A 25,195-nucleotide genomic window follows, 5' to 3' on the forward strand; every position below is an offset into this window, starting at 1 on the left:
TATAATTCTGATACGTACTGTACGTATACTGTATATTCCAATGTATATATATATTTATACTGGTAAATATCAAACAAATAATATTTCCTGATATTTTAAAGTAAAAATCAACAGAATTGAACATCGTTATTGACTTCTTTTGTATATTAAAATGTTTATATTTTTAACTAAAAATCATTTTTGGAATAGAGTTTCATTAAAAATTTTGAACCATTTGGCTTCTATAGCCCATGTCTCACGGTAGATAGCTGGCTGCAAATTGAGTTAACGCTGAATCAGTCATTGAGCTTGGGTTATAAAACTTATCACTCTTACTTTGATGTTTCTGCTAGACTAATTCTGACTGCATAAAAATCCAAATTGTGTCGATAAACAGAGATGTTTAGCAGCCTCTTATTCCCCTCTCCCCATTGAGAATACATACATGCTTAGCTGAAATCAGCATACATGTGATGAGGGTCGGTCGAGAATGGTTGGCCAACAGCTATCTAAAGTGTACTCATGGTTTCCTTTAATCAATTCAATAATTTATTTCCAGTGGAGAATCTGGAGCTGGGAAAACAGAGAGTACCAAATTAATGCTGCAATTCTTTGCATCTTCAAGTGGCCAACATTCCTGGATAGAGCAGCAAATTCTGGAGGCCAATCCTATCATGGAAGGTAAGCTGAGTATAGGTGTACTGTACATTGAGGCTGCAATCATTTTATTTTCCTAGCAAGTTTGTTTTATGGATAAAATCATCAAAGAAACATCCAAGAAAGTCATGCCTAAAACCAAAATATTTTACTCTCAGACAACCCCTGTAATTAATTGCAAAGTGTTTGTAAAAACAACCAACTCCGCTCTAAAGATCAGTAAATTTTTTAATTCTATCGTTTACTGCTTGTTGCCTAGGTTACTGGCCAATTCTGCTGGTTCCTAGGCAATTAGTGCAGCACTTGCAAGCTCCTTGCTATAGTGCTTGTAAGTGCTGATCAAAAGCTGGCTAAATTGCTGGATCCTGCAAAGCTGCCTCTGTTTGCAACACGAGAGTGCAGACAATTTTGGTCAGCAGTTTAGAATCCCTCCAGTCTAAAACCCATTCTTTGAGCCATCAAGGAAAGGGGCTCTGTAAGGCATCATAGAATCGTCCTTTCCTTTTTTACATACAAGAATAAAAAGATCACTTTTCATTTGTGTGGTAGCTCCAATTTTTATCCATTTCATACCACATTTCATTCTTTTCACATGTAAAAAAAAGAAAAATAATTCCAACCTCTCCTACCTCTTAGACAGTAAAAAATAAACAGTACTTGGAGTACTGTCCATTTTTTTTCTTGACCGACTATTTCACTCAAAAAAGGCAATTTTGACCCACTAGTCGGATAAAGGATGGACATGTCTCAGTTTTTATTATTACTGCCAAGCAGTCTGCAAAAAAACGAACAACATCTGAACATGCCCCACAGACTATGGTGGGTAGCCGTTCTTTCAGTGAAAAACACAGTTATAACATACATGTGAAAAACGGAGGTGTAAATAGTGCATAAGAGAGTCTTCCACTTTGGCAGAGCAAGCCAATACAGGCAATCATTAATCTGACAGATAGGGATGTAGTGCTACATAGGTAAGGTATAGCCAAATAAATCATCCAATAAAATGAAAGCAGCTGATCATTGGGGGTCGGAGAAGTTGGACCCATGGTGATCATCAGCCAGTGATTAGGAATGCAATGTTTTTGGTTCAATTTAATCAATAATGTAAGTTTTACACAAAATTCTTGTAATTGATAATGCATTACATAACACGTGTATGTATAATGCCTTGAATGTCTTTAGTAATAAACTTTGTTTTTTTCACTATTGACTTCTGCTTTGGGTAATTTTTATATATACTGTATATTCCACCATTAATTTCACAATTTTAGTGGCAATGAGTAAAATCTGCAGTAAATCCACAAGCACATGGCAACAGATTTTTGTCCAATGTGTGAATCAGGTAAAGTCTTAGGGCATGTTCACTAGTGTTGAGCCACCCCCGTAGTGTTCGGGTTCGGTTCGTCGAACACCGGGATGTTCGAGGAACTGTTCGTCGAACTGTTCGTCGAACACCTTAGAACACCGTCGAACACCGTTAAAACCAATGGCAGGCAAACAAAAACACATAGAAACACATAGAAAACACCTGCAAAGGTGTCCAAAAGCTGACAAACTGCTCAGAAGACACTCTCTTTAAAAAAGCCGGCCGGCAAATTCAGCAGCGGCATACACCGGTACCCGACAATTTAGACAAGAAGGAATAGAGCATCACACATAGATTAGATAGATAGAAACATGTCAGTCACACATATAAGAAGCACAGTGACAGTGTTGGTTACTGCACTTGTCATTTAGTGTAAAGGATTTATTAAAAAAAATATTAGTGTTTTCATGCACCGTCTCTTTAAAAAAGCCGGCCGGCAATTCAGCATCTGTACCCGACAATTTAGAACAGAAAGAATAGAGCTTCACACATAGATTAGATAGATAGAAACATGTCAGTCACATATATATGAAGTGCAGTGACAGTGTTGCTTTCTGTACTTGTCATTTAGTGTAAAGGATTTATTTAAAAAAATAATAGTGTTTTCATGCACTGTCTCTTTAAAAAAGCCGGCCGGCAATTCAGCAACGGTACCCGACAATTTAGAACAGAAAGATAGAGCACCACACATAGATTAGATAGATAGAAACATGTCAGTCACATTTATAATAAGTACAGTGACAGTGTTGGTTACTGTACTTGTCATTTAGTGTTAAAATAAAGGATTTATTAAAATAAAAATTGGCGTGGGATCCCCCATAATTTTAGGCTCTAGCGGAGGTTAAGCAGACGGCTGGGGCAGATGTTTGAAGCCTCGGAAGGGGGTAATACCCACGGAGCTTCCCAGGCTACTAATATCAGCCCCCAGCTGAATACCTAGTCTTTACTAGCTATTAAAATGGGGGACCCCCTCAAAAAAATGACGTGGGGTCCCCCCTATTTTAATAGCTAGCAAAGGCTAGGCAGACAGCTGGGGGCTGATATTAATAGCTCAGGAAGGGTGCCATGAATATTGGCCCCCTCCCAGGCTAGAAACACCAGCCGTCAGCCGCCCCAGAAATGGCGCATCCATAGGATGCGCCAATTCTGGCACTTAGCCTCGCTCTTCCCACTGCCCTGTAGCGGTGGCAGTGGGGTAATAGGGCTGGGGTTGATGTCAGCTTATAATGCCAGCTGACATCAAGCCCAGGTTAGTAATGGAGAGGCGTCTATAAGACACCCCCATTACTAACCCCATAGTCAAAGTTAAAAAAAACACAAACACCCAGAATAAAGTCCTTTAATTGAAATAAACACACAATTCTTTATTGTTCTAAATTAAACCATACTTACCGTCACGCCCATTCCAGCTGAAGCCAACGATCTCCTGCAATAAAAGAAAAATAATAAAGCAACCTCATCCTTACCTTTCCATGGTTCCCAGGACAGCTCCAGCTCTGCTACATCGAGATGACAGGCTGGACCGCAGTAGAACGCTGCCATCCAGCCTGTCATCCCGCGGACACTGAGAAGCGCAGGCATGATTGCGCTCCTCAGTGTCTGGCTGTGACGGCATCCAGATGAGCCGAGGTCATGTCCAATGAACTCGGCTCACCTCATGCACGTCACTGACAGTGTGGGAAAATTCTCACACTGAAGCGCTGAGTGCAGGAGAATTTTCCCACGCTGTCAGTGACGTGCATGAGGTGAGCCGAGTTCATTGGACATGACCTCGGCTCATCTGGATGCCGTCACAGCGAGACAGTGAGGAGCGCAAGCATGCCTGCGCTTCTCAGTGTCCGCGGGATGACAGGCTGCGGTCCAGCCAGTCATCTCGATGTAGCAGAGCTGAAGCTGTCGTGGGAACCATGGAAAGGTAAGGATGAGGTTGGTTTATTATTTTTCTTTTATTGCAGGAGATCGTTGGCTTCAGCTGGAATGGGTGTGATGGTAAGTATGGTTTAATTTAGAACAATAAAGAATTGTGCGTTTATTTCAATTAAAGGACTTTATTCTGGGTGTTGTGTTTTTTTTAAATACTTTACTAGAAATTCATGGCGGTCATGTCTAATACTGGCGTGACCCCATGAATTTTGGGCTTGGGGCCAGCTGATAATACCAAGCTGGCCCTAACCCCTTTATTACCCAGTGAGCCACCGCACCAGGGCCCTGGATGAGTTGGGTACAGCGCCAGAAGATGGCGCTTCTATGAACGCGCCATTTTCCGGGGTGGCTGCGGACTGCAATTTGCAGCGGGGGGGGGCCCAGAAAGCTTGGGCCTCCCTGCGCTGCAGATTCCAGCCCCCAGCTGCCTAGTTGTACCTGGCTGGACACAAAAATAGGGCGAAGCCCCACGTATTTTTTTTTTAATTATTTCATGAAATTCATGAAATAATTAAGAAAAAAAGGCCTTCCCTATATTGTTGTGTCCGGCCAGGTACAAATAGTCAGCTGGTGGTTGGGGGCAGCCCGTTCCTGCCTGCTGTACCTGGCTGGACACAAATATAGTGCGAAGCCCCACTTCAATTTTTTTAAATTATTTCAGGAAATTCATGAAATAATTTAAAAAAAATTGACGTGGGGCTTCGCACTATATTTGTGTCCAGTCAGGTGCAGCAGCCAGGAACGGGCTGCCCCCAACCACCAGCTGCCTATTTGTACCTGGCCGGACACAACAATATAGGGAAGCCCTTTTTTTCTTAATTATTTCATGAAATAATTTAAAGAAAATTGACGTGGGGCTTCGCCCTGTTTTTGTGTCCAGCCAGGTACAACTAGGCAGCTGGGGGCTGGAATCCGCAGCACAGGGAGGCCCAAGCTTTCTGGGCCACCCCCGCTGCAAATTGCAGTCCGCAGCCACCCCGGAAAATGGCGCGTTCATAGAAGCGCCATCTTCTGGCGCTGTACCCAACTCATCCAGGGCCCTGATGCGGTGGCTCACTGGGTAATAAAGGGGTTAGGGCCAGCTTGGCATTATCAGCTGGCCCTAAGCCCGAAATTCATGGGGTCACGCCAATATTAGACATGACCACCATGAATTTCTAGTAAAGTATTTAAAAAAAACACAACACCCAGAAAAAAGTCCTTTAATTGAAATAAACACACAATTCTTTATTGTTCTAAATTAAACCATACTTACCATCACGCCCATTCCAGCTGAAGCCAACGATCTCCTGAAATAAAAGAAAAATAATAAAGCAACATCATCCTTACCTTTCCATGGTTCCCATGACAGCTTCAGCTCTGCTACATCGAGATGACAGGCTGGACCGCAGCAGAACGCTGCCATCCAGCCTGTCATCCCGCAGACACTGAGAAGCGCAGGCTTGCTTGCGCTCCACAGTGTCTCTCTGTGAGGGCATCCAGATGAGCCGAGTTAATGTCCAATGAACTCGGCTCACCTCATGCACGTCACTGACAGCGTGGGAAAATTCTCCTGCACTCAGCGCTTCAGCGTGGGAGAATTCTCACGCTGAAGCGCTGAGTGCAGGAGAATTCTCCCACGCTGTCAGTGACGTGCAGGAGGTGAGCTGAGTTCATTGGACATGAGCTCACCTTATGCACGTCACTGACAGCGTGGGAGAATTCTCCTGCACTCACCGCTTCAGCGTGAGAATTTTCCCACGCTGTCAGTGACGTGCATGAGGTGAGCCGAGTTCATTGGACATGAACTCGGCTCATCTGGATGTCGTCACAGAGAGACGCTGAGCAGCGCAAGCAAGCCTGCGCTTCTCAGTGTCTGCGGGATGACAGGCTGGATGGCAGCGTTCTGCTGCGGTCCAGCCTGTCATCTCGATGTAGCAGAGCTGAAGCTGTCGTGGGAACCATGGAAAGGTAAGGATGAGGTTGCTTTATTATTTTTCTTTTATTGCAGGAGATCGTTGGCTTCAGCTGGAATGGGCGTGACGGTAAGTATGGTTTAATTTAGAACAATAAAGGATTGTGTCTTTATTTCAATTAAAGGACTTTATTTTGGGTGTTTGTGTTTTTTTTAACTTTGACTATGGGGTTAATAATGGGGGTGTCTTATAGACGCCTCTCCATTACTAACCTGGGCTTGATGTCAGCTGGCATTATAAGCTGACATCAACCCCAACCCTATTACCCCCTGCCACCGCACCAGGGCAGCGTGGAAGAGCGAGGCTAAGTGCCAGAATTGGCGCATCCTATGAATGCGCCATTTCTGGGGCGGCTGACGGCTGGTGTTTCTAGCCTGGGAGGGGGCCATTATTCATGGCTCCCTTCCTGGGCTATTAATATCAGCCCCCAGCTGTCTGCCTAGCCTTTGCTAGCTATTAAATTAGGGGGGACCCCACGTCATTTTTTTTGGGGGGTCCCCCATTTTAATAGCTAGTAAAGGCTATGTATTCAGCTGGGGGCTGATATTAGTAGCCTGGGAAGCTCCGTGGGTATTACCCCCTTCCCAGGCTTCAAACATCTGCCCCAGCCGTCTGCTTAACCTCCGCTAGAGCCTAAAATTAAGGGGAACCCCACGCCAATTTTTTTTAATAATAAATCCTTTATTTTAATACTAAATGACAAGTACAGTAACCAACACTATCACTGTACTTCATATATATGTGACTGACATGTTTCTATCTATCTAATCTATGTGTGAAGCTCTATTCTGTCTGTTATAAATTGTCGGGTACCGCTGCTGAATTGCCGGCCGGCTTTCTTAAAGAGACGGTGCATGAAAACACTATTATTTTTTTTAATAAATCCTTTACACTAAATGACAAGTACAGTAAGCAACACTGTCACTGTACTTCATATATATGTGACTGACATGTTTCTATCTATCTAATCTATGTGTGATTCTCTATTTCTTCTATTCTAAATTGTTGGGTACAGATGCTGAATTGCCGGCCGGCTTTCTTAAAGAGACGGTGCATGAAAACACTATTATTTTTTTAAATAAATCCTTTACACTAAATGACAAGTACAGTAAGCAGAACTTTCACTGTACTTCGTATATATGTGGCTGACATGTTTATATCTATCTAATCTATGTGTGAAGCTCTATTCTTTCGGTTCTAAATTGTCGGGTACCGGTGTATGCCGCTGCTGAATTGCCGGCTTTTCATGTTTCACTGTTGGCACTGTTCCCATCGATTTGGGCAATCACTGTAATGCCACAACCACCATGGCTGTGGCATTACAGTGAGTGGCAGACAATCCCTGCATGATTGGTGCTCTAAATAGCGCCAGACATGCAGGACACGCTTTTGGTGCACGAACAGTTATCGAACATAACCTCGAACAGCCGAATTTTTTGCAAATCGTTCGGGTTCGTCGAACAACTCGAACACCGCCCAAAACAGCTCGAATTTGAGATTGGCGAACAGTTCTAGTCGAACACCGCTCATCTCTAATGTTCACACTTGACACCTTTATTACAAAATATTACCTGTATACAATTAATTGGAGATTATATAAGTCTAAAAAGCCATAGAAACAAACTGTAATGAGGTTGAAAAAATAAATTTGCACTTTATTTTTCTGTCACATACCGGGATTTTTTTCCATCATTGTTAGATACATTGGTACATTTTTGCGATAAAATTTAGCGTTTTATTTTTTTTTTAACTTTAAATATTTTTGTTGGATTTAAAAACATTGATATGAAAACAGAACATTCTAATTATGTTCAATAATAACAATAAAAAAGTTGACGGTTGTTAATATTAAGTAATCATTAAACATTAGAATATGAATATTACCAGCTTGATGAGGTATTAATATAAGCTCACAGATGAACCGAATAATTGTGTTTGCTAGAGGAATGTAAAGAAGAAAGGATGTGAGAAAGAGAAAGAATGGGAAGGAAAATGAGGTGGGGAGAACAATCAAAAAAGAAAAAAAGAAAACCACAACTTATTACAACCAGCACTTCAGAGGAGACCACATCTACCGCAAAATTCTATTTAAGCATTATTTTCTGATAACCATATTGCCAAGTCATTCCCCTCACTGAATAATATCAAACATGTCCATTGGCGATGAAAAGTTTCAAGGCAATTGTTATCATGTCAAATCTTGTTTTCCATTTTCATCATAGATTTAGCTTTTTATGACTCCTTTATTTAACTTGTGTTCATTTCATTGATTTCAGCCTTTGGAAATGCCAAGACGATCCGAAATGACAATTCTAGCCGTTTTGGAAAGTACATAGAAATCCATTTCTCCAAAGAGAATGTCATTGAGGGAGCTCGTATTGAGCAGTTCCTTTTGGAGAAGTCTCGAGTATGCAGGCAGGTGGGTCAGCCAAAAAACTTTATTAACAGATATCAAGTGATTTTAAAACTGAACACATACATTATATGGCAGATAAACATACTTTTGTGTAGCATGACTATCACCACTCACTCTATGATTTAAAACAGCTAAAATATACAAATTCTAAGTATATCTAGAATATTTATTTGAAATAATGATACTGTTATTATGAGCACTTTTATTTTGACATTTATAGGTGCTGTATAGTAGTGATCAAAATAATAGCAGTTTAATATGACTAACCAGATTAATCACTGTTTTTGGTATAAATTATATTACCACATGTCAAACAATTTACCAGTTGGTGCAGTAGATTCTAAGAAAACCAACAGACTCAGCATTCATGATCTGCATGGTTTTGAGTCTGTTTATTTGAATAATTAATTGAAAGGGGGGGTGTTCAAAATAATAGCAGTGTGGAGTTCAATTAGTGAGGTCAATCATTCTGTGAAGAAGCAGGTGTAAATCAGGTGGCCCTTATTTAAGGGTAAAGCCAGCACGTGTTGTGCATGCATTTCTCCTTGAAAGTCTGAGAAACATGGGTTGTTCGAGACATTGTTCAGAAGAACAGCGTACTTTGATTAAAAAGTTGATTGGAGAGGGTAAAACCTATAACAAAGTTCAGACTATGATAGGCTGTTCAGCTAAAATGATCTCCAATGCTTTAAAATGGAAAGCAAAACCAGAGAGACGTGGAAGAAAACGGAAGACTACCATTCAAATGGATCAAAGAATAGCCAGAATGGCAAAGGCTCAGCCAATGATCAGCTCCAGGATGATCAAAGACAGTCGCAAGTTACCTGTGACTACCATAACAGTTAGAAGATGCTTGTATGAAGGTAATCTTTTAGCAAGAAGTCCCCGCAAAGTCCCACTGTTAAAAAAAAAAGACATGTACTGAAGCGGATACAGTTTGCAAAACAAGTGGCATAAAGAGAAATGGAGAAACATTTTGTGGACTGATGAAAGTAAAATTGTTCTTTTTGGGTCCAAGGGCCACAAATAGTTCGTCACACGACCCCCAAACTCTGCATTCAAGCCACAGTACACTCTGAAGACAGTGAAGCATGGTGGTGCAAGCATCATGATATGGGCATGTTTCTCTTACTATGGTGCCGGACCTATTTACCGCATACCAGGGATCATGGACCAGTTTGCATATATTAAATTACTTGAAGAGGTCATGTTGCCTTACGCTGAAGAGGATATGGCCTTGAAATGGGTGTTTCAACAAGACAACGACCTTAAACACACCATTAAATGAGCAAACTCTTGGTTCCAGTCCAACAAAATTGAGGTTATGGAGTTGCCAGCCCAGTCCACGGACCTTAATCCAATAGAACACTTGTGGGGTGAGATCAAAAATGTTGTTTCTGAGGCAAAGCCAACAACTGCCCAAAAATTGTGGGATGTAGTCAAAGCATCCTGGGCTGGAATAACAGTTGACTCTATGCAACAGAGATGTGAAGCAGTTCTAAAAAACTTGTGGTTATACAACTAAATATTAGGTTAGTGATTCACAGGAATGCTAAATCCTCAAAAAAAAGAGAGTACATATTGTGAGTTTGTAAATACAAATGCAGACACTGCTACTTTTTAGAACAGCCCAATGTTCTTTTTTTTTTACTTTCTGTAAAGTAGTTAAAAATTATATATATTTCTCTTCATGTTTTGAATTAGAAAACAGTGTGCAATGTTCCCAATGCATGGAAATAAAAACTAGTATAAAGATTTTGTGCTTAACTCCTGTTTTTGAACACACTATTATTTTGAACACTACTGTACATGCACTTGCAGAATTGCATATTATTTTGACAAATGACTTGGTAGCGCTGATGAGTTTATAACATACGTTTTCGATGCCTCTGAGCATTATCTATGTCTCTACAGTAATCTGTGCTTATTGTGTTTATGTTTTTTTTTCTTTTTTTTTTTTAAGAATTTCAATTGAGATATACTATAAAAATTTATATTGCAGTGGTACCTTGTTAGCCAGAAAAATCGGCCAATTCTTTTATGCCAAAAACACAGAATTATTCTCGGAGTGATACTTTTATGGGCTTATCAGAAAAAGTTTGAAAATATAATTTTTGCTGGTTAGACAATAAAGGTAACACCCCTAGAAAACATTTTGTCTTTTTTAAGATAAAAGTATTAACATGGAAATTCTGGAAATAATTAAAGTAAAACTTGACAAAATTATACCATTGTAATAATATTCTCTATTGCTATTCCACAGGCCACAGGGGAGAGAAATTATCACATATTTTACTGCATCCTTCTAGGAATGAGTTCAGAAGAAAAGGACCGACTAAAACTGGGAAAATCCACGGATTACAAGTACCTTACCATGGTAACATACTTAATATATTTTAGACTTCTTGATATTCTTTGAATCAGTGTGTTATCATCTTATGAATGACCACTAAACAGTGCAGATAAAGTGTTTATACCCCAGCAAACCTAAGTGGCTAGTTGGGTAATAGTTTTAACAGGAACAGAATGATCAGCCATTTTGCCTAAGACTAATTTAGTTAATTGAAAATAGTGTAGACATGCAAGAACTTTAGATTCTTTAGGAGAAGAGAAAATGTTTTGGTTGCTTATCAACATTATTGACAGAATACTTAAAGAGTAAAGTAAGTTTTTTAATAATTTTGGCTAGCAGGAAAGTTATTACACTTTGCAAATCACTTTATTATGGGATTTGTCTTCAGTCCTGTAGACCCCCCCACATTTTTTAAGTTTATTTGCCTGCCTTCAGCTGGCTGCATTAATATAAGAACGTACATATTTGGAGTACTGATGTTGGCAATGAAAAGTCAGCTCAGAAAATATGTCTTTTAACTCTGGGGATAAGCAGCTGCAGGAGATTGTTCTCAGAGGAGGAGACAAGTGCTGACCCATCACTGCCATCATCTGTCCTCCAAATAAGTAGGATCTGGTATAAATGCAGCTGGCAAAAATATTGGGGAAAAAAATTGTCTTGGAAGCCACTTACATGCAATATCTTTTTTTTTACAGAAATGAAGACATATTCCCTAATTTGCAAAGTTTCAGAACTGGACAGAGCTGGACAAAATTATTAAATACTAAAATTAAAGTTTAGTTACTCTTTTATCTCAAAATTATAGAATAGTAAATTGATATAATTTAGAATAATTCCAAGAGATACTATTTTATTAGCTATATCAATTATATGTTTTTCCTAATTGCAATTTTTCACTCAAAATCTATAAGTAAGAGTTTTTATAAGGCATTTACTTCCTTTGTGTATGGCAAATCAATAAAATTGCTACTGGATTGACAATATGTCAGTTTGAGAGGAATGAACCCAAAATATGGCTTCTAAAGACATAGAGTAACACGTCCGTTGTTATTTTTCCTTTTTTTTTGTAGGGTAACTGCACAGAGTGTGAGGGACGTAATGATGCCAGAGACTACACACAAGTCCGTTCTGCCATGAAGATTCTTCTTTTTTCTGATCAAGATCTAATGGACATTAATAGACTGTTGGCTGCTATGCTGCACCTGGGCAATCTTAACTTCCAAAGTATGAATTTTTTTGTGAGGAAAATGTCTGATTTTCTGTATAGTACATATCAAATGATCAACATTTTACAATACTTGTATATTGATATGTCTTGATACTTATATTCACGGTGTAGTCACATCATTCCTTCTTGAAATAGCATGTATCTTTCTATATCAAATTTATATATGGTATATATACAATAATATATAATATGTATTTTATTTGTAGGTGCAATGTTTGGAAATATTGATGGCTGTGATGTTCCTGAGTCCATACATCTGTCCACTGTAGCTGCAATGCTTGAGGTAACCAGGAAAGCATTGTTTTAGCAGTAATATACTGTATACTTCATATATCCTTTTGAACAACTTCATATCCTAATATTTTCTATATCATGTAGGTCTAGTTAGACTTTCCATTAGCCATCAGAGACAGGTGCCTATTGGGAACCCTGGGGACGTCAACTGAGAGAGTGAAAGTGGGAGTTGTTTGGTAGTCTCTTTCATTTACATGTATATTTGTGCTGTAGATCTTTAGAAAACGACTAAACAGTTGAATTTGGGTCTCTGTTTCCTCACCATTCTTTACCATTTTTAAGATCTCGGCTTGATGTCACTGAATAAAAACAATATTTCCAACCGAAGCCTGAAAATCTGGATTCTTGTTTCAAAACAATGTGAAGTTTATTTTCACAGGTTTCACAGCACCGAAAAAGAAAACCATAAACACAAAGTTCCTAGCCTTATCCAGGCACTAACTAAACAAAATTGACCCTGGCTACTCATACTTGATTGAGCTAGTCCCACTCCGGTCAAACACAACAGCTATTCTCCACAGCAACCACTGATACTTGGAGTTTGATGCACACAGCCTATGCAGTCTCTTCTCAGGGAGAAACTCTGGTTTGTCTGACTTCAGCTCCAATACAATCCGTTCTGTCCAGCTTCCCCCAGCAGACTGACTAAGGTGAACACCTAGCCTGGTTATATGCAAAGCCAGCTAGGTGCTCCCAATCAGAGCCTGTAGAGCTAGGATTTAACCCTACCCTACCTGGCTGTGCTACAATATATATATATCATAAGTACATTTTATTTTTTTTTTACTAGGTGAACCTAATGGAATTGAAAAGTTGCCTTACAAGACACACCATCATAGTTCGGGGAGACAGCGTTTCTAAACCTCTGAGTTGCTCACAGGCTTCTGATGGCAGAGATGCTTTCACTAAGGTAAATCAATTGTATAACAAAGCATAAAATAACGGAGTTGCATTCACAACATTAAATGCATGGTATGTAGATTCTGGCAACTTGAATCTAGTGACAATGTTTGTGCTGCAGATCCTTAGAAAACGACTATAGTGTTGAATTTTGAGTCTGTTGATACATGTTTATAAAAAATCAGAAGGGTCTCTGTTTCTTCACCATTCTTTACCATTTTTAAGACGTCTGCTTGGTGTCACTGAATGAAAACAATACTTCCATCCAAAGCTTGAAAATCTGTTCTGATAAAGTGCAAGTTATAAAGGTGTATGGCTGAATACGGTGTATCAGAGCTCTAATGAACCTCTTTAATTTAGCATTCTAATAAAAAATAAGCATAATGGGCAAAGATACAAGCATTTTAATGAATGGAAACTATACAAGGTGCAAATATATTGCATAAAATATATATGTACGAGTTATATATATACACGAGTTATATGTATACACAGTGGCTGAAAGACGGTAAGTTTTGCGCATGTCACCAATTTTCTAGGTAAATATATTTCTAAAGGTGCTATTGACATGACATTCTTGTAAGTTGTTGGTAACAACCCACTCAATCCACACAGGCTAAGACATCAGACCATATATGTCCATAAATTAAGTTTTGTGTAATAATGAGAAACAACACATGTAAAAAGTATTGAACACATGAAGAAAGAGGTGCAAAAAGCCATGGAAAGTCATGATACCAGCTGAAATCTATCAGTAATTAGAAAGCAAACCTGCCCCTTAGTGAAAAATAATATCAGCTGGTTCAACTGATGGCCGATAAAAAAGGGTCTCATTACCAAGGTGCCACACAAGAAACATCTCATGATGGGTAAAACCAAAGAGCGGTCTCGAGACCTTCTCAACCTTATTGTTGCAAAAGGTACTGGTGGCATTGGTTATGGATGAATTTCTAAATTACTGAACGGTTGAAGTGAACACTGTCGAGGCCACAATCTGAGAGTGGAAAGAACATTATGTCACCATATACCAGCCACGACTAGGTGCTCTCTGAAATCATGCAGAGAGGAATGAAAAGAAGTATCAGAAGAGTTGTCCAAGAGCCAAGGACCACCTGTGTAGAGCTACAGAAAGACCTGGAATCAGCAGTACAATTGTTTCAAAGAAAACTATAAGTAATACACTCAACCTCCATGGCCTGTATGCACGCTCACCACGCAAAACTCCATTGCTGAACAAAAAGCATGTTTAAGCGTGTTTATCTTTTGCTTAACAACATTTAGACAAGCATGTGAAATAATGGGAGAATATTGTCTGGACAGATGAGACCAACATTGAACTCTTTGGATGCCATAATACACACCTTGTTTGTAGGCCAAAAGGCACTGCATATCACCACAAAAACACCATACCAACAGTGAAGCTTGGAGGTGTGAACATCATGGTGTGGTGCTGTTTTTCAGCATACGGCACTGGAAAACTTCATATAACTGAAGGAAGGATTAATGGACAAATGTACCAAAACATTCTTGATAAAAATCTGCTGCCATCTACCGAGATGATGAAGATGAAACAAGGGTGGACAATTCAGCAAGACAATGATCCCAAACACACAGCCAAGGAAACTCTCAATTGGTTTCAGAGAAAGAAAATAAACCTGCTAGAATGGCCCAGCCAATCACCTGACCTGAATCCAATAGAAAATTTATGGATGGAACTAAAGCTCAGAGTTCATAGAGGGAGCCCATGGGACCTTCAGGCTTTGAAGAGTGTTTGTGTGGAAGAATAGGCCAAAATCACACCTGAGCAATGCATGCAACTAGTTTCTCCATACAGGAAGCATCTTAGTGCTCTCATCACCAAAGACTTTTGTATAAAGAATTAAATATATTTCAGTAAGAATGTTCAATACTTTTTCCCTGTGTCATTTCTCATCATTACACATAACTTAATTTATGGACATCTATTATTTAATTTCTTTGCCTGTGAGGATTGGATGGGCTGTTGGATGGTGAGAATTTCACGTCAATAGCACCTTGACAAATATATTTACTTTGAAATTGGTGACGTGTTCAATACTTATATCACTCGCTGTGTATATACAGATATATATACACACACCTACACATTTCAGAAATGCATATCTACTTCCCACATACACAAATAGAGACTAGACACAAATAAACCCCCATGTATTATTCTGGGAGCATTACTGCAGTTGTAAGAACAGCAATACAACTCCTTGCCAGTTGATTTATGGAGACATAATGGCAGTAGCTACATAGTTCATCAACACACAGTAAAAGAACTGATGATGTTTATCAATTTAGCATGCCGAGTAGAATCAGAGCTGGAGCGTTAAGTGATTGCTTTAGCTGACCAGTTGCTAGCACAGATACCTAACATTGTATACAGTAGCCCAGAGATCTTGCTCTGCATCTTGTTCAGGCATTTTGCTTCCTACTCTCAGGTTGCTGCCAGCTTTTCAAAGGGAATCTGTCACTACGTTTTCGCTATTTAATCTAAGAGCAGCATGATGGAGGTGCAGAGACGCTGATTCCAGCAATGTATCACTTACTGAGTTGCTTGGTGTGGTTTTGATAAAATCACTGTTTTCTCTGCTGCAGATCTACCAGGTCTCTGACTGCTGAGCCATGTATAACACCGCCCACACCACTGATGGGCAGGTTTCCGTGTACACTGGACACTGACAAAAGCTGCTAATCATTCATGGGGTGGGATTACATAGAGTGGGGAATACATGGCACAAGACAACTAGTCCTCTAGTGATAATCTCCGGCTCCTTGTGGAGATTGATACGTCAGGCCTGGCATGTCAGAGTGAGGAGACTTATACGCCATGCAATGCTCCTCTGGGTAATTAAATATGCAAATTGCCTCTTTAGAGAGGAATAGGGCTTAAACTCTAGCGCCACCTATTGGAAATAGCAATCCTAAAAGTTTATAGTGACCCTTTAACGAGCCTTGCCATATAACTTAGGATAAAAGCCAATCCAGAATCTCTATTCTGGTTTGGTTTTTATCCTAAGTCATGTGGCAAGGCTCTGTGCCATGTATTCCCCCTTCTCTGTTTAACCCCGTCCCATCAATGATTAGCAGCTTTTGTCAATGTCCAGTGTACACAGAAAGCTGCCAATCATCCTAAGCCATATGGCAAGGCTTGTTAAAGGGTTGATATTGACTTTCAGGATAGCTACTATTCTGGAGGCCATACTCCCCTCCATCAAGCCCCATCCGCTTTTAAGAAAAGTGGCTGGACTGACATAAAAACATTAAAAATTGCTAAATGTTTTTCTACTTTACAAAATTTGTATAAAGTACATTATGAATACCACCCCCACTAGTATATTTAGTTTCAGATATTTGTTACTAATGGACACTGATATTAATTTGTCTGGTGCTAATACTCATAGCTCCAAGATCCAGCATACTATGGTGCAGAGATTATTATCACTCTCCCAAGTCTGAAAGGACAATGTTAAGGAATTCAACTATTCTCAGGACATTTGTAGAGAAAATAATTGTAATAAATGATTCTATTGCAGGGTCTTTATGGTCGAATGTTCATGTGGATAGTAAATAAAATTAATGAAGCTATTTTCACTCCAGCATCTAAAGATCTTGGGATTGAGCGAAGGTCTATTGGACTATTAGATATTTTTGGCTTTGAACATTTTAACACAAATAGGTAAGTTGCTTTAAATAGGTAAGTTGCTTTAATTAAAAAAAACAGGTAATCTAAAGTACCGCACAACCCCTTTAACAAAACATATGTAGGATTTTTTAAATTTCTTAAATTGAAGCAATTTTATAGTCAGCTAGCAAAAGATTGCATTAGTAAAAGTAAAGAGTAACATGACCGTATTGGGGGAAGGATCGTTTTGAAATATCACCCTAAAGTTGAATATGCTATCTCAACTAAGGTTGATACAATCATTTGTTGTTTATCATTCTAGCTTTGAACAACTTTGCATTAATTTTGCAAATGAACATCTTCAGCAGTTTTTTGTACGTCATATATTTAAACTTGAGCAAGAGGAATACAATGCAGAACAAATACCCTGGCAGCATATTGATTTCACTGATAACCAGCGTGCTTTAGATATCATTGCACTCCGACCCATGAACATCATCTCTCTCATAGATGAGGAAAGTAAATTTCCACAGGTAAGGATTTTTTATTTACTTTTTTTTTTGTATATTTTTTTCTAAAAGTCCTATAAGAAATAGACCTTGTTATCTATATTAAAAAAAGTTATTTATTTATTTTTTTCCACCCAGTGTAAAAAAAACTGGTTGTTTTAGACAATATGGACACTTTCTCATTAGAGCTCATAGCCCTAAATTTTCATGATTAGTATGATTAGTAATGCTGCTGATGTCTTGACAAGATAGCTTTCTATTAGAAATGAGATGGCTTTGGTCCTTGCTTAATGCCTGAAGGACTGGAGGGTGTATGAGGGCTTGCCTTTTTGTGGGATGAGTTGTATTTGTCATTGGAAACATTTTGGGGTTCATAAAACCCAATATGTAGCTTTTATTAACCCTTTATGGGAAGGTATAAAAAAACAGCAATTCTGTATTTTTACATTTTAAATGTTATACTTTTTATTTGCTGTACAAATAAAGTGTTATCTGTTTCTGTGGGTCAGCATAACTATGTGAAAACAAATGTATGTAATTTTGTGTATGTTTTATTGCTAATATAAATATATAATAATATATAAATACATTGTTTTAAAAATTAAAATAATTAGTTTTTGCGTCGCAAGAACACGAAAGTTGTAAGTTTATATTTTTCTTTCAAATCAGCTTTGTGGGGGCTTTTTTTAGAGAGCAAGGTATAGTTTTCACATTTCTCATTTTTGCGTTCATACATACAACTTTTTTTTATAACTTTTTATTCCATTTTTTGTACAAGGGATGAACACAAAAACAGCAATTCTGACACTGTTTTTTTTTTGGGGGGGGGGAATGGGAGAGTTCGGCATGCAGGACAAATGAAAATATAGTTTTACAGCATCAAAAAGATTGCAGTGATAACCAATTCTAAATTAATATTTTCCTACTTTTGCACTGGAAAATCACTTAAAAAATATTTTTTACATCATATACTGAGAGCCATAATATTTTAATTTTTCATTTACTATGCAGTATGAAGCTTGTTTTTTTTGATAAAAAGCTGTACATTTTAATAGTACCGTTTTAGGGAACATAGGTCTTTTTGTTAATTTTTATTTTAATTTATGTGAGGCAAGATGAACAAAAATGGCAATAGTGGCGCAGTCTTTCATTTTACTTTTTTTGTGGCTGTACAGGCTAAATAATGACTGTATATTTTGGATTTTAAGACGCACATTTTAGCAAGGAAAATCGTACTAAAAGTGTGTATTCTATAGTCCAGAGACAGCTTGATGTGATTGAGGAGAACGCTATCACAGCGTTCATCCTGATCACTGAGAAAAATATTGTATATAGTCTTATTGCACTGGTCATTACAGATTAGGTTATAGTAGGTATGTGTTTTCTTTATTGGGCATTTGTTTGCTGTTGGATTAAACAACTCTGTATTCAGAAAACAAAACTTTTTTTTGGTTTATGCACTTAAAAGTATATTTTTTACAATGTTTGTTAATCACTCAAGGGGACTTGAACTGGTGATCTTTGATCAACTAGATAGTACATTGCACTACTTATATAGTGCAAAGCTTTTTCCAACCTGTCACTGGGATACTGGTAGGCAACCTTGATTTATGGCAAACCTGGGGACCCCAGTGCTAGGCCTTTTGTTTGCCATAGCAACCATCTTCTAACCGCGATCGTGTTGCAGGAAGCCAATGGAGTGACAATGGAAGCTATCTCCCTATTGAACACCTTACATGCCACTGTGAAAAAAATCACACAATTTTTTATGTCACTCATCAATCAGCATAAATAATCTGTTTACTGTGTTTTATGGGTTGTTACTATTGCAGGGATACCAAATATGCCCATGTTATTTATTTGTCTATGATGCTTATTTTGCTTAGTGTATTAAAAAGTGTGATAATTGTAATTCTATTTCATTCTTTTGATATAATTTTGTAGGAAAAAAAAATCCCTTGACTTTTATTTTACCTCTATCATACAGGTATATGCAGATGTATTGGTATATAGTATCCTTATGTACCAGTACAATATGCCAGTAAAGAAGAAGAATTCTATAGTTCTTTAGACAGGAAAAAATCTTCCTATGTTTATCAGTGTAGCATGTGTCTCAATGCTAAAGCTCCTGCCCATAAATTAAAGCATAGAAAGATGCAGACTTAGCTGTGCCACATAAAATACTATATATTAATATTGATACATTACTGGGAGCAATATATAAGTGTACACCTGTAATTTTGTATCAGATACTAGTTAGTGACCATTTAGAAGTATCACTTCACATTGATTTTATAATGTTACCTCTTAATACTACCCATATAATGTGCTATGCCCTATTATTTTTATAGCGGTCCAAATACATCTATACACAGAGGTGTTACATAGTCAGAGGTGTTACATAGTTTTGCTAAACAGTTAAGCTTATAATTGTACCCCAAAATAGACTAGATATTAGCCATATAAGTGTATCAATTAGTAGTGTCCCAACAATATGTGTACAATATATTAGTTTCCACCATGAATTGAATTGGTTACATTATTATTTTTTTCTTCAGGGAACTGATGCTACTATGCTAATTAAATTGAATAGCATTCATGGCAAAAGCAATATTTACATTGCGCCTAAAAGTGTACATGACACAAAATTTGGGATAAACCATTTTGCAGGACTTGTGTATTACGAAACAGAAGGTGAGTGCTATGTATTTTGTTTGTTTTTGATATACAAATGTTGTAGGTGTTTTGTAGTGTGATACAATATGTAAAGTAGCTTATTAGCATTTAGTATTGTTTATATATAGTGCAATGTTTATATGTGTACTAGACATATTTATTTCATCTTATATTTGAAAAGAAAATAGAGAAAAAAATAAACAGTAAAAAACAAAAAAACACAAATTTTTCTGTTCATGATTAAGAATGCTTTACTCATTTATTTTTTTTTATATTAAGGATTCCTGGACAAAAATCGTGATTTGCTAAGCACCGATCTCATCCTGTTGATGCATTCATCTACCAGTAAATTCCTAAAGCAAATTTTCCAAGTGGAAAAAAATTCCAACACTTCTGTTCGTGGAATTATTAGAAACACAGGCCTTAACTATCAGAAGGTTAGCTTCTTCATGTCACCTAACGTTTAGTTGTGGCATTTGATTGCATGGGTGGCTGCATATTGTTATGTAGTATTAGGATTTTTGTAATGTTTTTATGTGAACAGGCTAACAATCCATAAGGAAGAAGACGTAAATAATATAGGCAGCACAATGATTTCTCACCAAAAGAGGTGAATTTTTTTCTATAAGGGAACCTGTCAGGTCAGATAAAGATATTAACCTGCAGCTATAGGGTTAATCTTCATGTTAATATTGTAAGTGGTCGCTGTAAGCACGCCCTGGCACTCATCAGTGCAGAGCCAAGCTGTCAGTCAGAGTGCCGGGGCATGCTTATATCCGCCACTCCCAAGGCGATGAATGGTGACTGTAGATGCATAGGCACAACTGTATAACTGAAAGCCGACGACTGCTAGGAGAAATAAATTTCACTTTCTCCCGGGTGCTGCACTTTCAGTACAGTGGCCGGGTACCTTCATGATGCTATTAACTGGTGGAGTAACCCTATATCTGAAGGTTAAAAGCATTATCAGACTTGATAGGTTCCCTTTAAATAAAATTTCCATCCTTGAATGCCATTTTTTAATCTAAAAATCTCAAAAAAATTGCTGATTAATTTTATAATGTAAGCATATATATTTTTTTATTCTGATAATGAGCTCCAAAATCCTTTGCATATACAACTGATCTATCAAATTCTAGCTGTCTGTAGCTGTATTGCCTATGACTTGACAGTGAACTTCCTATATTCTGTACAATAAACACAAACATTAAATAATTGAATACTATTGCTTACATTTTGGTTGGTGATATTCCCTTCGTACAGTAAAAAAAAAGTAGGTTTGCACAGAAGATCAAATTCACCAAACAGTTCCTGTGAGAATAATATGCTCAAAACATATTATTCATTGATGGTCAAATCCATTTTTGATGGATATTACATACATAGTAAAGGACTACGTAGTTTTGTAATGTTCAAGCTAATATTAACCTGAACCCCAGTCTACCAAACAAAATATATAACATGTTATATTCTAACTGCAGATCACAGATACAAATAAGTCCTTACATACTCTTGGAGGTCAATTCAAACAGTCCTTGGAGCAGCTGATGAAAATTTTAGGCAATTGTCAACCTTATTTTGTTCGCTGCCTCAAACCTAATGAGTTCAAGAAGCCTTTGGTAGGTGTGATCTATCATATTGATAAACATACTGTACATGTGTATGTGGTATACATATATTTTTTTTATTAAAATCCCAGTTTATACGCAATGGAGTTTCATTTAGGGCCCTTTATGGATATGCTTGGCGAAGTAAAACCCAAGCAAAGCCTTTTCTGAGAACCCAGCTCAACGGCCAAATCTTAAACACATGTAAATTAATATGGTTTCCAAATTTTCATCTTGGTTTTTGAGTGCAAGCTAAATGTTAAACATTTTTGTGACCTGAAATGTTAAACAAATGTTGTAAAATAAGTATGTCACTTATGAATCAAATTAAAAAAGTATTTTTTATGTAGTTTTTAAAGGGCTTACTAAATAAATAGAAGCCTGGAAAACTATTTTGATTCACACAACAAAACTGAGAGCTGAGAAAAAATGAAAATGTGTGCGCAAAAAAAGTGGCTAGATAAATTTTTTTAATTTGGTGCATATCATATTTTAAATTTTACGGTTTTTATATTTCCAGATTTTTTGACCTGTATGCTGCACAATTTGAAAAAATGCATTCATTCCTACTTAACGAAGGAATTAAAAGATCAGCAAAGAGAGAATCCTGGTTTCATGCATGATTTTTTTTCTTCCAGATGCAAAAAAGAGATGTTGGACTAGATCAAATGTGTGAAAAATAAAATATAATAGTATAATGAAAAAGACAAAGATCAAGAGAAAACTACTTGATTCTTGTATAAATCATGTCAATCTGTATATACCTCTCCAATTTGTAATCTGCATGTTTCCTTAGCTGTTTGATCGAGAACTATGTATCCGACAACTGAGATACTCTGGAATGATGGAGACTATACGAATCAGGAAGGCAGGGTACCCAATACGTTACAGTTTTTCTGATTTCTTCAACCGTTTTCGAGTGTTGCTACCATTAAACTCCCCTAGTCGCAGTAAGGTAAATATTGAATGTTTTTGACCAAAATATATAACTTCATATTTAATAATATATTTATTATCATTTAATTCTTGATCGGATTTTGACATTTCAGCAAATGTTAAATGGGTTTTACCATCTTCAACACTTATAAATGCCTAATAGGAGTGGGTTTTAATTTATTTCATATTAGTAAATTTTGAAGCTATAGATACTCATTTATATTGGAATTACTGGAGTTCAACCTGCTGAACAATTCGTTTTTTTTGTTCAATAGTCATTGTTACCACCAAATCAAAGGCACCGCGATGAGGAGCCATTGTGCCCGGATGTATACCAACTGTTTTCTGGGCTGTTGAAAGCCCAATAGATTTCTCAAAAAGTAGCATGGGAAGATAAATATCTAGCCAAAATCTGGCAAAGCTATCTTTTAGTTGTGGTTGGGCAGAACACAAATACTTTCAGCAATTTTGCAAGTATTGAACTGTAATGAGTTTGGTTTTAAATTTACATCTAAGTCTGATGCAAACAGTGTGCCATTTTCAATGTGAAGATCTCTAGGGGCCGAGATAGACAGATATAATTGATATTCATAAGAAAGCTGACGAACAGCCTTCTGAGGTAGAAAATTGCTATCTACATCACCCTGAGGAGGAATTCTTCAAAAACCAAAGGTTTTCTCTACCAGGCAAAGGATACGGAAACCCTCTTTCATAAAATTTCACTGGAGTATGGACCTAAAAAATAGTACTAGTTGCTAGCCTTTTTATGTCTTAGCCAACACATGACCGTGTACAGCCAATCCAGCTTCCTCCTTAAAAGTAATCCTTTTCCCCCACTCCAGACACTCATCTTCTTTTCGCCCCGAATAAAACACTGCTTCTTTATAGTTGGATAAATTTGGCCACAGCGGCCATTTTATTATCAAACAACATAAAATACTAAACAGTGTTATAAAACAAATAAATATGAGGGGAGGGTTCTTGGAGCTAATAGATCTGGCATGAATAAAACTAAAACTCAAACCGCCATGTTACCCTCAGCCGTACACCACCAGCTCAAGGGCACCATACTTCCACCTTACGTGAAAGATTATCCACCAAAAAGTTCCCAGGGTAAAACCCCGTCCAGAGCCCAAAACAAATGCCAGATCCCCCCATTCCATTTAAAACTGCCTGTGATACTGCAAAAAATCGTTCCACCGTCATTTGCTTTCCCAACTCCAAGAGCCCCACCCACCGCCAACCACGAACAGCCCTGACACCTTAGGCTCGTGAGTGCCCCAAAACCACCAAGGCCCTCACAATCCCTTCCTGAATTGCCAAGGCAAGGGGGGAATGGTTTGGAGAAGGTTTCTTCCTGAATTCCACAAGGCGTCGCGGTTGGATAGAACACCAGATATTTCGGTGGTGCACATAGGGGGGAATGATTTGGGGTCAAGGCCTGTTAGAAAAATTGATAAGAGACATACGTTTTGATGTTCGTAGATTGTGGGCGTCTTTTCCGGAAGTATTGACAGTTTGGTCAGATATTGTGCCAAGACTAAAATGGAGGGAGGCTAGATCAGGGAAGGGGATTAACAGGGCATGGATAAAGTTGAACAGGGCTGTATCAAGTTTTGTATTCAGAAATGGGGGGGTAGTGTTAGACATTATGAGCTTGAGGAAGGAGTTGGAAATTTTTGGTTGGAGGATGGCGTTCATTTGAATGCTTGGTAATTGACTCCCTTATCAACCGTCCTGCTCGGCCATAACCAGATGCCACAGATGCGAAGGGCATTCCTGTCCCACGTCCACCGCCTCCGGCGCCAATGCCCAATATCGATCCCTCTGTAAACGAGACAAGGAATCTGAAATAGAATTCTGCACACCTGGGATATGGACTGCTGTAATCCAGACATTCAATTCAAGACAACGAAGAACAACTCCCTAACCAACTTAATAACCGGAGGCGATGAGGCTGACAAACTATTAATTACTGACACTGCTCCCATATTGTCACAATGGAAACGCAATCTCCTATTTGCAAAATTCTCCCCCCAAATTGGAACTGCCACAATAATAGGAAATAGTTCCAACAGAGCCAGGTTCTTTGTAAAGTCCTTCTCTATCCACGACTTCGGCCATTCACCAACACTCCACCGACCCTTACAATAGGCCCCATACCCGACGCCACCAGTCGCGTCCGTATAAATATCACAATCAAAACTGCTGAGAAACTCATGCTGAATTAGAAACCTACCATTATAATTTTCCAAGAACAACTTCCAAACTCGCAAATCTCCCTTCAGTTCCTTGTTTAACCATATGAAATGGTGGGGCACCCGCACACCTGCTGTTGCCTGTGACAATCTACAACAAAAAATCCTGCCCATTGGCATAATCCTGCACGCAAAATTCAGTCTACCTAACAGTGACTCTTTCAAAGTCACCTTGTGTAACTTTCCAGCTCTGACCAATTCTTGCCTTAGGAGACTCAGTTTATCCTCCGTCAAGCGACATTCCATCCTGTCTGAATCAATTAAAATCCCTAAAAAACTTAGAACGGTGCAAGGCCCTTCCGTCTTCTTCTTCGCTAAAGGAACTCCAAACTATTGTTGCCAACAAATTCCTACATACGAACGACTCCAGAGGGCCGATAAACAAAAAGTCATCCAAATAAGGAATGACCGACTGCACGAAGCCACTTCCCTCACCACCCATTCCAAAAAGCTACTAAAAGTCTCAAACAAAGAATAGGAATTTGC

General features: G+C 38.2%; 1 protein-coding gene across 2 annotated transcripts in view; it reads left to right on the plus strand.

The window, feature by feature from the left end:
* The window catches only part of MYO7B (myosin VIIB), a 255,392-nt gene that overhangs the window by 96,521 nt on the left and 133,676 nt on the right, over positions 1-25,195 (plus strand). For both annotated transcript variants that reach the window (XM_073674582.1, XM_073674581.1), the window contains exons 6-17: positions 539-660; positions 8,157-8,299; positions 10,560-10,673; positions 11,720-11,873; positions 12,084-12,160; positions 12,962-13,081; positions 16,635-16,777; positions 17,046-17,256; positions 19,791-19,926; positions 20,188-20,345; positions 21,390-21,527; positions 22,312-22,470. In XM_073674582.1, the coding sequence (XP_073530683.1) occupies positions 539-660; positions 8,157-8,299; positions 10,560-10,673; positions 11,720-11,873; positions 12,084-12,160; positions 12,962-13,081; positions 16,635-16,777; positions 17,046-17,256; positions 19,791-19,926; positions 20,188-20,345; positions 21,390-21,527; positions 22,312-22,470 (1,675 nt within the window). The remainder of the gene's footprint in view (positions 1-538; positions 661-8,156; positions 8,300-10,559; positions 10,674-11,719; positions 11,874-12,083; positions 12,161-12,961; positions 13,082-16,634; positions 16,778-17,045; positions 17,257-19,790; positions 19,927-20,187; positions 20,346-21,389; positions 21,528-22,311; positions 22,471-25,195) is intronic.

Source organism: Phyllobates terribilis, unplaced genomic scaffold (assembly GCF_046119375.1).
Source record: "Phyllobates terribilis strain yellow unplaced genomic scaffold, ASM4611937v1 Scaffold_3__8_contigs__length_932513732, whole genome shotgun sequence".
Classification (NCBI taxonomy): Eukaryota; Metazoa; Chordata; class Amphibia; order Anura; family Dendrobatidae; genus Phyllobates; species Phyllobates terribilis.